At 39.2% G+C, this 14,258-nt stretch overlaps 1 protein-coding gene across 4 annotated transcripts in view; it reads right to left on the minus strand.

The window, feature by feature from the left end:
* Window positions 1-6,204: 6,204 nt before the first annotated feature.
* The window catches only part of Acvr1 (activin A receptor type 1), an 89,844-nt gene continuing 81,790 nt past the window's right edge, over window positions 6,205-14,258 (minus strand). For all 4 annotated transcript variants that reach the window (XM_015479200.2, XM_015479199.2, XM_048812297.1 and 1 more), the window contains 2 exons: window positions 8,175-8,305; window positions 6,205-7,423 (listed from right to left, as the gene is read on the minus strand). In XM_015479200.2, coding sequence (XP_015334686.1) covers window positions 7,289-7,423; window positions 8,175-8,305 — 266 coding nt within the window. In that variant the 3' untranslated portion in view covers window positions 6,205-7,288. The remainder of the gene's footprint in view (window positions 7,424-8,174; window positions 8,306-14,258) is intronic.

The following is a 14,258-nucleotide window of genomic DNA, read 5'->3' on the forward strand; positions in this document are numbered from 1 at the left end:
TTCACAATAGCAAGACTGTGGAACCAACCTAGATGCCCTTCAATAGACGAATGGATAAAAAAAATGTGGCATTTATACACAATGGAGTATTACTCTGCATTAAAAAATGACAAAATCATAGAATTTACAGGGAAATGGATGGCATTAGAGCAGATTATGCTAAGTGAAGCTAGCCAATCCCTAAAAAACAAATGCCAAATGTCTTCTTTGATATAAGGAGAGTAACTAAGAACAGAGTAGGGACGAAGAGCATGAGAAGAAGCTTAACATTAAACAGGGATGAGAGGTGGGAGGGAAAGGGAGAGAGAAGGGAAATTGCATGGAAATGGAAGGAGACCCTCAGAGTTATACAAAAGTACATACAAGAGGAAGTGAGGGGAAAGGGAAAAATAATACAAGGGGGACAAATGAATGTCAGTAGAGGGGGCAGAGAGAGAAGAGGGGAGGGGAGGGGAGGGGAGGGGGGATAGTAGAGGATAGGAAAGGCAGCAGAACACAACAGACACTAGTATGGCAATATGTAAATCAATGGATGTGTAACTGATGTGATTCTGCAATCTGTATATGGGATAAAAATGGGAGCTCATAACCCACTTGAATCAAAGTGTGAAATATGATATATCAAGAACTATGTAATGTTTTGAACAACCAACAATAAAAAATTAAAAGAAAAAAAAGAAATAATGCTGTGGTCTTCAGGTCTATTTTGATGCCATACCATGCTGCTTTTTGTTTTGTTTTTGTTTTTTACTGTAGCCCTGTAGTATAATTTGAGGTCTGATATTGTGATGCCTCCTGCATTGCTCTTCTTGGTCAGAATTGCTTTAGCTATTCTGGGTCTCTTATTCTTCCAAACAAATTTGAAGACTGTTTTTCTAGCTCTGTGAAGAATGTCACTGGTATTGTGTTGAATTTCTACACTGATTTTGGTAGTATGGCCACTTCAATAATATTCATTGTGTCTCTCCTATGGAACTGAAGACACAGAAACTAAGCCACATATTTGCAGACATCTAACACTTGACAAAGGTGCCAAAATACATGGAGAAAAGATAGCCTTTTTAACAAAAAGTTCTAGGAGAACTGTGTATCCATATATGGAAGAATGAAACTGGACTTCTATCTCAAACCCTGTATAAAAGTCAAATCAAAGTGGATTGAAGATTTAGGAATTAGACCAGAAATTTTGCAACTGCTAGAAGAAAACAAGACCAACACTTCATCCTACTGGTGCAGGCACCAACTTCTTTAACAAGACCGCTAAAACTCAAGAAAGAAAACCAAGGACCAGGCAGTAGGATGCCATTAAACTGAAAAGTTTCTGGACAGCAAAGAAAAGGATCAAGAGTGTGAAGAGAGGGCCCACAGAATGGGAGAAAAATTTTGCCAGCTGCTCTTCTGACAGGGGATGAATATCCAGAGTATATAAAGAATTTAAAAAACAACACCAATCTAACAAATAACCCAATCAATAAATGGGCAAAAGAACTAAACAGGCATTTCTCAAAAGAAGAAATATACATGGCCAACAAATACATGAAAAAAATGTTCCACATTTGTAGCAATCAGAGAAATGCAAATCAAAAGCTACACTAAGATTTCATCCCACTCCAGTCAGAATGGCAACTGTCAAGAATACAAATAGAAAATAATTGCTGGTGAAGATATGAAGAAAACGAACACTCATACATTGTTGGTAGGACTACAAATTTGCACCACCACTCTGGAAAAGCATTATGGAATGGCACTATCCCATGACTAGCTATCTCACTCCCTGATATTTATCCAAAATAACTAAAATCAGCCTATTATAGCAATGTAGTCACTTCAATATTTATAGCAGTGCAATTTACAATAGTCATACTATGGAATCAGCCCAGATACTCATTAATAAATGAATGGACTAAGAAACATAGTAAAAAAAAAGAAAATATGGTATATATACACAATGGAGTTCTACTCAACCATAAAGAAGAATGACATCATGGCTGCTGGTAAATGGATGGAAATGGAGCATATCATGCTAAGTAAAATAAGCCAGACTCAGAAAATCAAGGGAAGAATCTGGTCCCATATATGGAAACTAGACCAAAATAAGGGAAAGCAGTGTGCCTGGGGATGGGGGTGGGGGCGGAATTGGATATCATAAAGATATGGAGAAAATCGGTGGAGTAGCAGGAGATCAAAAGGGACAGAGGAGAGATGGGAAAGGGGAAGCAATGCAGGATTAATTTAACAGACTCAAATTATGTGCATCTATAAATATACCCCACAGGGACACCTTCCTGTGTGTGGTAAGCACCAATCAAGGGTGGATAAATGGATGAGCAAGGGGGGTGTCAGTGGAGGGGAGCTGGGGAAGAGAAGGGGAGACAAAGGGAGGAATAAAGACTGAAATGGAGTGAGTCAGACTCTATGCATGTACGATTTTCTCAGGATGAACCCCATATGTGTAACTATAATTCTCTGGAAGAGAGGAGAGAGGAAGAGGAGAGAGGAAGAGAAGAGAGGGAAGAGGAGGGGAGGGAAGGAGAGGGGAGGGGAGGGGAGGGAGAGAAAGAAAGAAGCAGTAAAGGCCAGGTCAACAGTAAAGGCCCTCTATTTCTTAGTCCTTCTTCTAGGTGGGGGTTGTAAACTGGGAGGGGAGGATGGCAAGAGAGTCACAGGTAACTGAGCCTCTGGCTTAAAAACTTAAGAATCCAATTTTAGTTCTGTTTCTACTTAGTTGAACAATTAGACTTAACTACTGTCTCAGTCTTCTCCTCTGTAAATTGGGGGTATATGCTACCCATGATGTTAGAAAACATCAGCAAAGAGGTATAAGAAGAAGATAATGCTTATATCAGTATGAGTCCACTTTGGAGACAAAGCACACCCATCTTTCCATATTTTTTAGTACAGAGAATAATTCATTAGGACTAACAATTAGTAATTGGAAAAAGAACAAAATGACAACCTTAACGTTAGCGTGCAGGAAGCGACTAGGCAAGGCAGTGTGCCCCTGAGCCTGGAGGAACAAAGGAAGGGGGTAGAATTATTACAATGGAGAGGTTTAATGGGATCCCCACCTACAGAGCTGCAGCGCTGGGTTGAGCTGGTGTCTCTGAGTTTAGAAGTGGCTGGGATCTTGTCTTCTAAAGAGTGGAACCCAGTCCTTGGTGTTTAGTATCTGTGAAGTGAGGCCACAATAAGGCTGTTTCTGCAAACATTAGAACAACTGCCAACTGGCCTGAGACTCTGCTGCTACTGAAAGGAACTACCACGGCTGAGGTCAAGAAGGGAGGCTGGGGTGATTCTGACAGAACAGGAAGCAGATGGCAGGAGTCACTCCAAGTTGATGGAGTCACAAAGCCTGACAAAATGGTGCATGAAAGGGGTGGGTTTTTAGAAGTACAATTAATAGTGCATAAAATCATTTTAAAAAATGGGTTTATTTGTGAAAATTTCATACATGCATATAACATCAAGGGCGGGTTTTAAGCTGAGAAACAGTCTGGAAGAATGCCTATGAGAAGTTTTGTGACAGCCTACCTGTGTTTTCTTAATAAATATTTGAATATAGGACATCTCTGTTGTATTTGAAAACAACTAGGAGTGCGCTAAGGATGAAGCTCAGCGGTCGAGTGCTTGCTTAGCATACACAAGGCCCTGAGTTTCATCCCTAGGACTGCAGAATAGCAGAAATAAAAACAAAACATAAAAATCTTAGCTGTGTGTGCCTCTAGTCCCAGTACTCCAGAGGCTGATGTGGGAGAGTCATTTTGAGCCCTGAGTTTGAGAACAACCTAGGAGATAGCCTGTCTCAAAACCAAAACAACCAGGAGTCCTTGTTTAAAAAATGGAGCAAATCAAATATGTCCTCATCACAGAATTCTCACTGGTGGCTATGCAGCTCAGAGAATGTGAGTGGCCCAATGTGAACAAAGGTAGACCTCAACTTTGAGGACTGATTCATGGCCAGAGAAGACTCTGGACTTGTAATCAAAAGGTCTAGGCTTGGCACATCAGACTAAGATGGCATGAATCCACATAAACTGCTTTACTTGAGAGACCCACATGTTTCCTCTTCTCACTTCATACATGTTCCCAGTCACCTTAAATATGGAAATATTAACTGGGGTTAGATTTCAAAGTCAGTAAACAAGGGGAATCAGATGGGGTCAAATGACTTAAAAATAAGACCAATTTGAGACCCTCATATAATGTGTTCGTCTACACAGCCAGATTATCCTCCAGAGTTGAAGCAGCCATGCTCCACAGGTGATTACCAGATGAAGACATCATTGACTATTCAAGGGCCAGGCTGCATAAAAAACTTATGTGAACCACTAAATACTATACTCACACTTACTCAGCACATGGGAACCAAGACCTGTTTGTTTATATCTTGGAGCTTCTCTCCACTTGGGTTCTGCAGTTACTAAGGAGAACGGCAAGCACTATTTAAACTGTCATTTACTCATCCTCTCCCTTTTGTTTCTTTGTTTTGCTGAAACATGTGTACAACACCCACCAGAATGACTAAAATGGAAAAGAAGAAACTACTAAGTATTGTTGAAAATGTAGAACATCCAGAACTCTCATACATAGCTGATGAGAGCATACACTGAACAACTCTGTTTAAAAATGGATTGCTACCTAGGTGTGGCAGCGCATGCCTATAATCCCAGCAACTTGGTAGGCTGAGACAGGAGGATCACAAGTTCAAGACCAACCTCAGCAACTTAGCAAGGCTCTAAGCAACTTAGCAAGACTCTGTCTCAAAATAAAAAATAAAAAGGGCTGGGGATGTGGCTCAGTGATTAAACACCACCGGGTTAAATCCTTGGTACCAAAATAAATAAATAAAGTAGATTGGTAATTAGCTGCTGAAGTGGAACATTACACCTGATGATTCCACTCCTACATATATACTGTATGATTCCATTTATAAAGTGTTCCAGCACAAACAAACGTAACCTATGCTGTTAACAGTTGAGAGAGTTCTGAGGTGCTAGTAGTGTTTGGTTTCTTGACCTGAGTGCTATTTCCATGGATGTAACCAACTAAAAAAAATAATTTACCAAAATTCATCAAGCTGTACCTTTTTACATATGTATACTTTTATGTAAATATATAATATTTTAATAAAGTTAAATGTGTCTTCCTTCCAATTCTCAATGTATAAGTAAAAGAATTGAAATCAACAATCCACTCACAGTGTTATTCACAACAGTCAAATGTGGAAGCAACCTAAGCATCCACCAAGGGGTGAATGAATGGCTGGATAAACAAAATTTTGTATATGCATACATGTAATATTATTCAGCTCGAAAAAGGAAGACAATTTGGACATATTCTACAATGTGCATGAATCCTGAAGTCCTTATGCTACATGAAGTTAGTTGGTCTCACAAAAGGATAAATACCATATGATTCACTTGTATAGGGAAATTAGAATGGACAAACTTACAGAGACAGAGAACAAAATCACATAGGGGAGGTTGGTGGGGTGCTAGCACTTAATAGGTATGGAGTTTCAGTTTTACAAGATGAACAGTCTGTGGATGGATGATGGAGAGTTGCATAACAATGCGAATGTACTTAACACCATTGAAGTGCTTACTTAAAATTTAAGATAGTAAATTTTAAGTGTAACATGAATTAAAATTTTAATTTAAAAAGCTAAATGTGACTCTGCTATATACCCTCCAAGTAAGTGCATGCTAATGAACCAACTGACCTCCCTCTGAAGGGAGGGAGTTTTTACCCCTCTTCTCTTTATGGCCTACTCTAATCCCTGCCTTTTTAATCCTGTTGTGCACAAGAAGTAAAAAGAGCTAAGAATGGGTTCTGCATATCCTTGGACCTTAAGCTACACAAATGCTTTTGCCATCTTTCTTCACTTTTATACTCACAACCACCTTTGATAAATGATGACTGGATGGAAAGATAAACAAAATCTTATATATACATACATATGTCAGAGAGGCTTGTTATCATCAAGTTCAGGAAACTGAGAGGGAAAATCACAAAAGAGAAACATAAAACTCAAATTTTCAGGTACCAAATTCAAGCAGCAAGACATCCTCATAGTACCCTCAGGTTCATTACTCGCCTTGGAAAGCAAATTCAATTTTCAAATTAGTTTTCAGTTTCTATTGCTCCCATAAGAAAACACATTATATTACACAGATCTTTATATGTTGAAAATAATTTCACTGATTGACTTGAAAACAGTTTATTTAATTTATACAAATAACTACTAAATACAAAAAGTAGATTAAAACAAAATAGTTATTTTTTTCTGGCAGAGTTTAAATGCACATAATGGATAATTCCGAAGAAAATGCATTTTCCCCCACAGCGTTCAGGACTAAAATTCTACTGAAATCTTTGTTTCTAAATCAGTAATATATTCGGTGGTGTCACATGGGTAATGACTAAATACGTTCTGCATAAGAACTGAAAAAAAAGTTACAGTCTACACACATACAAATGTGAAGCATTTAAATGTGAATTTAACTGATAATAAAAGAAAATGTCCATTTCAGAGTATAGTGTTAAAAACATTTCAGTAATAAAATCATAAGACCACATAAAAATAAGCTTTAACATACACACAAAGCAGTTTTGTAAAAACTGCTAAGTGCACAAGTAATAAATAATTTGCAAAGTTGTGTATAAACAATTCCTAATGTTCGGCATCGTTGTAAACATCAGCACATGTGTAAAATGCAGCAAAGTCTGACATTACATTTTGTTTTTGCCAAATTGAATTCCTATTATCCAAAGACAGACCAGTGGAGTACGCAGCCAAAGTTTTGGCAAGTCGTGTCTTTAAAATTAAGGGTAACAGTGCAAGTAAGGAATGCAAAGAATTCCTAGTGCAATAAAGAAGAGAAGCACAGGCAATATTGCTGATTAAAAATTCACCACCTCCTTGAGTTTCCCGTGGGGAGTGTCTAAGAGACCTGTGAAAGATATGCAAAGCCATTGTCTTAATGCCCAGATCTCTTTCAGGATTTCTCTGTGTTCCTCCAGTTCCCTACCTTTGCAACAGTATCTGTCCACCATTAGTCTTTGAAGTGTGAACAGTTCATGAAATGCCCAGTTCACAGTCATTGAGCGAGGTTGGGGTGGTTTTGGTGTCTCCCCAGCACATGGCTAGGTGAGATGTCTGCCTCGTCAAAGTGGCCATTGAGGGAGGGAGACAGATGAGTTCTGTTCTGACAACCAGGCAGGCCAGCATTAGGTCCCAGCTGGACAACGACAACATCAAATCTTCCTTCTTGACACCATGAAAATGTCAACAGTCAGTTTTCAATTTGTCTAGGGAATTATCAATTTTGGTCAAAGTCTTTTTGATACGCAGAGCTGTGAGTCTTGCAGATGGGTTTTGATACCAGCATTCTTTCATCAGCTTGGCCAGAGAGGTTAATGTCTGAGAAGAGAAAGAACAAAAACCACAATGACAAATTGGCTGTTTAGTGGCACTGAAAGCTGGGCAGAGGTCAAGTCAACTGTTTTGAAAAACTCTGCAGGTTGTATGAAGTTAAAGAGATGTTATTACCATTTTCTTTAAACAAACAATCAAGGCTTTAACCAATGATAAAGTCACTCAAGAGTTTCTTGAACTCTGTCCTTTCGACTCTTAATACTACCAACTTACCTTATCAGGCAAATTACACAGGCCAAGTTGGACCCCTTGATGGATTTATGGACACTAAAAGCAATGGTAGTAACCCAGAGATAGTGAAATTTGCAAATTGGATCACTTCCCAAAGTCCTAGATCTGCTGCTAGTTATGTGTAGTAAGACAGGCTCTACAGCATTGAGTAGTTTGTTTGGAATTTTAGGTAAGCAGAGATAAAGAGGAGATGAAAAGCATCACTCCAGATCTCAATGCAATCACAGGGCTAATAGCAGCAGTAATATGTCTCCTAATCCCTGGTCAGTCATAAATTCTTCTGAATAGTATCACTCATTAGTAAGACCTACCGACAGCACTTCTTAAAGAACAAGACAATTTTCCAAATCTACTCAGGCTCAAAGAGCCTTCTACAAAAAACAGGGAGGGAGAGTGGCCAATACAGAGTGCAGATGGCTTAGATACAAAAGATCTATTGAAATCAAAAGCAAGCAAATTACAAGCAGCCAAAATAGCTCTAGAACCAAGAAACTAGAACTCTCACCGGGTCTGAGAACCATCTGTTGGGTATGTTTGGCCTCTGTTGATCCACACACACTACTTTCCTCATATCTTCAAAACTTGGGTCATTGGGAACTACATCGTAGAATGGTGGCTTGTAGTCTTCCACTATACCTGCATATGGGACAAGAATTGTTCTGGGTTAGCAAGATAGTAAATGTTCCCCTAAGATTTAATTGATGGGTCTCACAGGTTATAATGTGACAGGATAAAGTACTAGTCACCTTCCTCATACCTCAAGCCGTTCTGGAAACTACAAGGAGATACTAACTATACAGCCTGTAGGGAAATGGAGGAAAATATTTATTAGAAGAAAGTATGTGAAAACTTCTCATGTAATCACGAGTACTAACAAAATGCTCCGACAGGACACAAACAGCTCTGCAATGCCCAATAAAGATTGAGTGACCTAAAATAAAAATTCCTCTGGTTGTCAGAGAAGAACAAAACACCTCTAAAAAGTACACGAATCTAGTCATTTCCAACCATAAATAGAAGTAAAAAGTTGTCCTCAAACTAGAGTTAGAGGCAAATAAATTAAGACCATACCCCCAAATAAGGCTTTCTGTTATAAAATTATTTTGTAATAAGAATCATTGTTTAAAAATAATCCTTTCCACTGGGAGGGATGCTAATATATTATGTAATATTGCATTTCCTTGTTCATCCATTCTACATGCCATGAATACCCTCTAACCACCAGGCACAACTCTCCATTGGATGGTTCTGTTAATTACTCTCAGATTGAAGGCACAAAACAAACTGTAGAGAGGATAGCCATCAGAAGGCAAAGGAACAGTAAAGAAAGCTGAACTCTTCTCTTACCCCTATGCAAACATCAAAGTGAACACTTTCAGCTTCTATTCCTGAATGACTTCCCATGGCTTAGAAACCTTTTCCAACAAAATTACATAATTCACTTCATCATTTGCAACTGGAAAACTGATTCTTCCCTTCATCGAGATGAAACCAAAAACATCTATTCTTTCCTTCCCTTCATCAAAAAAATTCAGTAGAGCAGTCAGCGGATAACTTGGCTTCCAGCTCTCTTCCCTTCCTCCATGTAATTTATTTCTACTCCTAAATACATAAGGGGTTATGGCAGAGGACAGAAGGAAGCTATGCACACAGTTATGATTAAGTTTTCCTAGTTCCTACAAGACACCTTTAAAGCTTCAATCCCCTTTTCATTTATTAAAGAAATTACCTAGCAGTGAGAAATTACCTACCATTCTCGCGAATCCCATATAAATACAAACCACTTATGCAGAAGATTAGATATGATAAGGAGCATCTGTTCAAGAAATACTACAGAATTTTTTTTAAACTTCACAAATTCAACTAAAGAGTTTATTTTTAAAATAGAAAGTAGTCTAAATTGTATTTTTAAAAATTCTAGTTGGTACCCTTCTTACTTCTGAATCACTTAGCCCATTGCCTAGCTGCACTGTAATGTGTCAATCACCTTCCCTGACAAATCATCAACAGCCCATATTGGGCATCAACCACAGCTTCCAGAATACCTGGAACATCTCAGAGGTCTTACATGCTTCTCATGTAAGATCCCAGGAAGCATTCAAACAAAAATATTTTACTTCTTTTCAGTAGTAAGAGACACCACCTAAACCCTGCACCTTTGCCAGGCCACATGAATAAATTTATGGTAAACAAAGATGTGCTTTTCACCACCTCTTAATTTTTTTCCGCAGGAACACATTTAATAACTTTGCTTAATTCTTTAAAATTCTCACAGAAGGCTATTTGGAGTAATTTGCCTAGTGAGTGTGGGAAGGGTTATGTGAATGTAAACAGTAACACAAAGTCAGATTTTTTTTTTATTTCTAGGCAAAATAAAATGTGGATTAAAACATAAGATTTGACGACACCCAACAATGAACTTCACTCTACAAAGCTGAAGTTTTCCCTTATGTTATCCCATAGTTTAATCTTATTAAATACCCCCAGCTTTTAAGAAAGTAAGTCAAGTTTAAAAAGAAAGACCACTTAATCGATTATGCCTGGGACTTTGTCACAACTCTGTTTCTTCAACCATTGGTCAGTGGTTGACTTTGTCCAGGCTTCTCCGAAATAAAATAAACCTAACTGTAGCAATCACTTGGAACTCCCTCTAGTCAAGGAAAGCACATGTCCATCAGTCAAAAGTACATTATAGCTACTATGTGTGGAATGCTATATTAATGCTGAGGATAATAAAAAGCTTAGACATGCTCTTGTTTTTCAAGGAAATCAAATTCTAGAAGATCAACACAGTCCCTTTCTTTCTTTCCTCAGATGATGGTTTCTTTCTTTTTCTTTCTGATACCAGGGATTGAACCCAGGATACTTACCCACTGAGCCACATTCTTATCCCTTTAATTTTTTTTTTTTTCCTTTTGAGACAGGTCTCACTAAATTGCTTAGGACCTCTCTAAGTTAGTTAGGCTGGCTTTGAATTTGTGATCCTCCTGCCTTACCCTCCTGAACCACTAGGATTAGAAGCATGCACCACTGAGCCTGCCAACCATGTTTAATTGAAAGGTTTTTTTGTTTTGTTTTGTTTTGTTTTATTTTGTTTTTGAGGCAAATCTATCTTTACCAATTAAAAAGAACCTCAATACCTTTTCACCCCACTATTTATATCCTGAAAGGCAAAAGTAGAAATACTAAATGTTTGCTTGTTAGCTCAACACTGACTCAATAACCGTGTGACCCTTTAAACTCTGTGTGTCAGAAGTTATACTTGGCAGTAGGGATACAAATGAAAAGGAAGTAGTGACCGTACTGAGGAGCAGGGCAATAGGAGAGGTGGATAAAACTGAAATGATAAACTTGTGTCAGAGACAGAAGCCATAAGATGGGGGGGCAGAGAAGGACCCATCTGTCTGGTTTCCCAAGTACAATCTATAAACTGGTGCTACCAGAATACAATGAGCTTTCCAGGACCCAGGGGTTGGGTGCACATAGATAAGCAATTTGTGAGGGAGCATGAAGGTGAGAGGAAGACAAATCACCACGGAGAGATCTTCACTCCAGGCAGAGGGAGAGTGGGGCAGGGAAGGATGACAGTGAGCCTCACATGCTGGAGACATGAAGGGGAGATCCCTAGAGGTTAAGAGTGGGGCACAGGGCGGTGGGAAGCCTGGAAGGAAAGACCAGGGTGGGTGGGAGGTGAGCACATCAGGAGGTGACTTGTGTTGCCAAGGTAGGAAGTGACTGACTTACAACGGTTCCTCATATTTGCCAAAAAGTGACATACAATCTGGGTAGCCAGGCAAAAACAGTGAACTGTAAGTCCTATAAAGGCAGCCCCCAACGAGCAACTGCCAAATCGTGAGCCAGCAGAGATGACAGCACGAATTCAGGAAAGCAACTAAAAATATGAAATGCTTCAAGTGCCAAAGGAGTGGTACAAACAACAAACGATACAGGGATGCAGGGGAGAGGAGCTGTAAACGCTGGTCAAGGAAGGAACAAACAGCCCGGCTGGCCTTCCCATCAAGGCGGCTGCTGACTCAAAGCAGCCAGGGAAAGCAATCAGAGAAATTATTCATAACTACACCCCCTCAACTTTTGGCATGTGTAACTAATTTATACGATCTTTTTTTTTCCTCCTTGGGCATATGTTTAATTGAAAGCTTTTTTTTTTTTTGAGGCAAATCTATCTTTACCAATCAATATCCCTACCACTAATATGCAGCACGGCTCTGAGTAAACTCTCAGTTGTCAGTTTTCCAATACCTTCCAACTACACATCACAAGCTCATGCGCAAAACAAGAATACCCTCCACATGTGCTCTGAAAAACATGAAATGCCACCGTGTCCTGCCTACCAAGGCCTCGGACTAAACACTCATCTTCTCCCCTTTGACAGATATATGTCACAGGTCTTTCTGTTTCACATCCTACCCTTCCATATTCCACTGTCTCCAGCAAGATCTTCAGAAGAAAATTGAGGCTAAGTGCATTCTGTCTCTCCTCTGCCTGTATTCCACCAGTATTGCCCCTAGGAGGATGTTCATTCCCCACCACTGCCCATGTCCACCACAATCCTTCACATACCTGGGCATCAGCCACACTAAAATGGCTTGCAGTTCCACTAAAAGGGTGTATAAGGACTTTCCATCGCTCTTCCCCCTTGTGTAACACACCAATTATCATCATAGTCTAATTGTATTCTCATTCTCACTTGCACCTCACACCCTCCCAAGCTTGCCCAATTGAGCTCTGCTTCAACTCTTTTCGGACTCAGTTCATGCCTCTGTCTTCTGAGCAGACCCTACAACTTCCACAACTCCAGGGTCCCAAGAACCAGTGCTCACCCTATACTCAGGCACCTTCATGTGTACCTCAACTGTTATGGCTTAATCTATTGATTTATGACAATTTATTATAGCTACAAGTATATCCATACAGAGAGTTGCTATCCATAGGTAATTCCTACAGAAAGGCTGAAATTCTTCAGAGATTAGTAGAACTAATCCAGTAGTAGAATTTAATTAGTAGAATTTGAAAAGAAAAAAGAAGAATGGTTTGTACTTGCTTTCTGGGAAAATGATAAGTCAAAACAGTTGTTTCCTCTAAGGGTGGTATGTGCGACACTTCGATGTGGTTCAAGGACAAAACCTTTTTATCTTACTAATTGCATATTTATGGTATCACTGTCTTCCATTTTATGCCAGGTGACACTGGTTTTCCAACTCTAGTGGTGATATTAATTTTCTTTCAAAACAAATTTAACTTTGAAACTAGCCAATTTAAAAGAAAAAATTACATAAATAGTGATACAGGTGTCAAATGGGTATGGGAAAATCATGAAGGTAGCATGTGTATGAATGAATCCTGGGAACACAGAGTTTACAGAAAGGCATTCTTCCTGTTGAGACAGGGCTCAAAGAGGTGCCTCCAATATTTGTGTTATTCCACCTGATATAAAATGTCAAAATATTTTTCATGACATAGCATACAAAAAAAAAATGGTTAGTGAACGTATAGCTAAGGCTTGTCATGGCAGAGGGGATGACACTTCATAGTTCTGGACCTGGTGGTCCTAATTCACTGACAGGGGGGTCAGAGAATCAGTACCGTATCTGGGACATCCAGGAGCCCCACAACAGGTTGCCCTTTCTGAAAGCAGAGTTGGAGTTGGGAGGGCAGCTCTGCTCCTTGCTAGGTAGATTAAGGTTGTAACAGCTGTGTCCGAATGCGCCCCCACTGCAATTCATGGACAGTGGAACCACACATGCTTTTTTTTTTTTTTAATATTTTTTAGTTGTTGATAGCATCACATATAAATAAGTAAATAAAATAAAGGTCTAAGAACTGAACCCATATAGTTTTTTTTTAAAGAGAGAGAGAGAGAATTTTTTAATATTTATTTTTAGTTTTCGGTGAACACAACATCTTTATTTTATTTTTATGTGGTGCTGAGGATCGAACCCAGCACCCCGCGCATGCCAGGCGAGCACGCTACCGCTTGAGCCACATCCCCCCCATATACTTTTTAAAGTCAAAACTTACTGCCTCCTCAGGAACCCATACTAAAATCACAAAACTAATTAATTTTTAAATTAATTAATTAATTTCTATAGCTAAGATTCCCATAGATGCAATACAGCAAAAGTCGATGATTTATCAGTTACTAAGAAGTCAGGTTTAACTAACAATATTTAAGCAGCAATGGACTGAATTACCACGGGGGTGGACAAAAATGCCTAAGAAAGCTGCCTGGCATTTCCTGAGTTGGATTTTACACACCCCCAAACCTAGTGAGACAGAAGTGCCACCGGGCTCCAGACATTTGGTAGCTATAAATCCCTCCTAAGAAGGTGCCATTCACTGCATGGTAGGGCTTTTATGGGGTTTAAGATGCTGAAGTTTTGTCTTGGGGAAGGACTGCTCAAGAGCCAGTCGGGAAGAGAGTACTGGGTAGTAAACAGCATCCAATCAAGTTCTGCTGCCTTCAGGTTATTTTGGAATGAGGTCAACTGATTGCCCACCTCTATTATGGATCTCTAAATCATGGACAAGGAATTCAGAAATTTGATGGGGGAAAAAAATCCTTCCTCCC

The sequence above is a fragment of the Marmota marmota genome, unplaced genomic scaffold (genome assembly GCF_001458135.2).
Source record: "Marmota marmota marmota unplaced genomic scaffold, marMar, whole genome shotgun sequence".
Classification (NCBI taxonomy): Eukaryota; Metazoa; Chordata; class Mammalia; order Rodentia; family Sciuridae; genus Marmota; species Marmota marmota.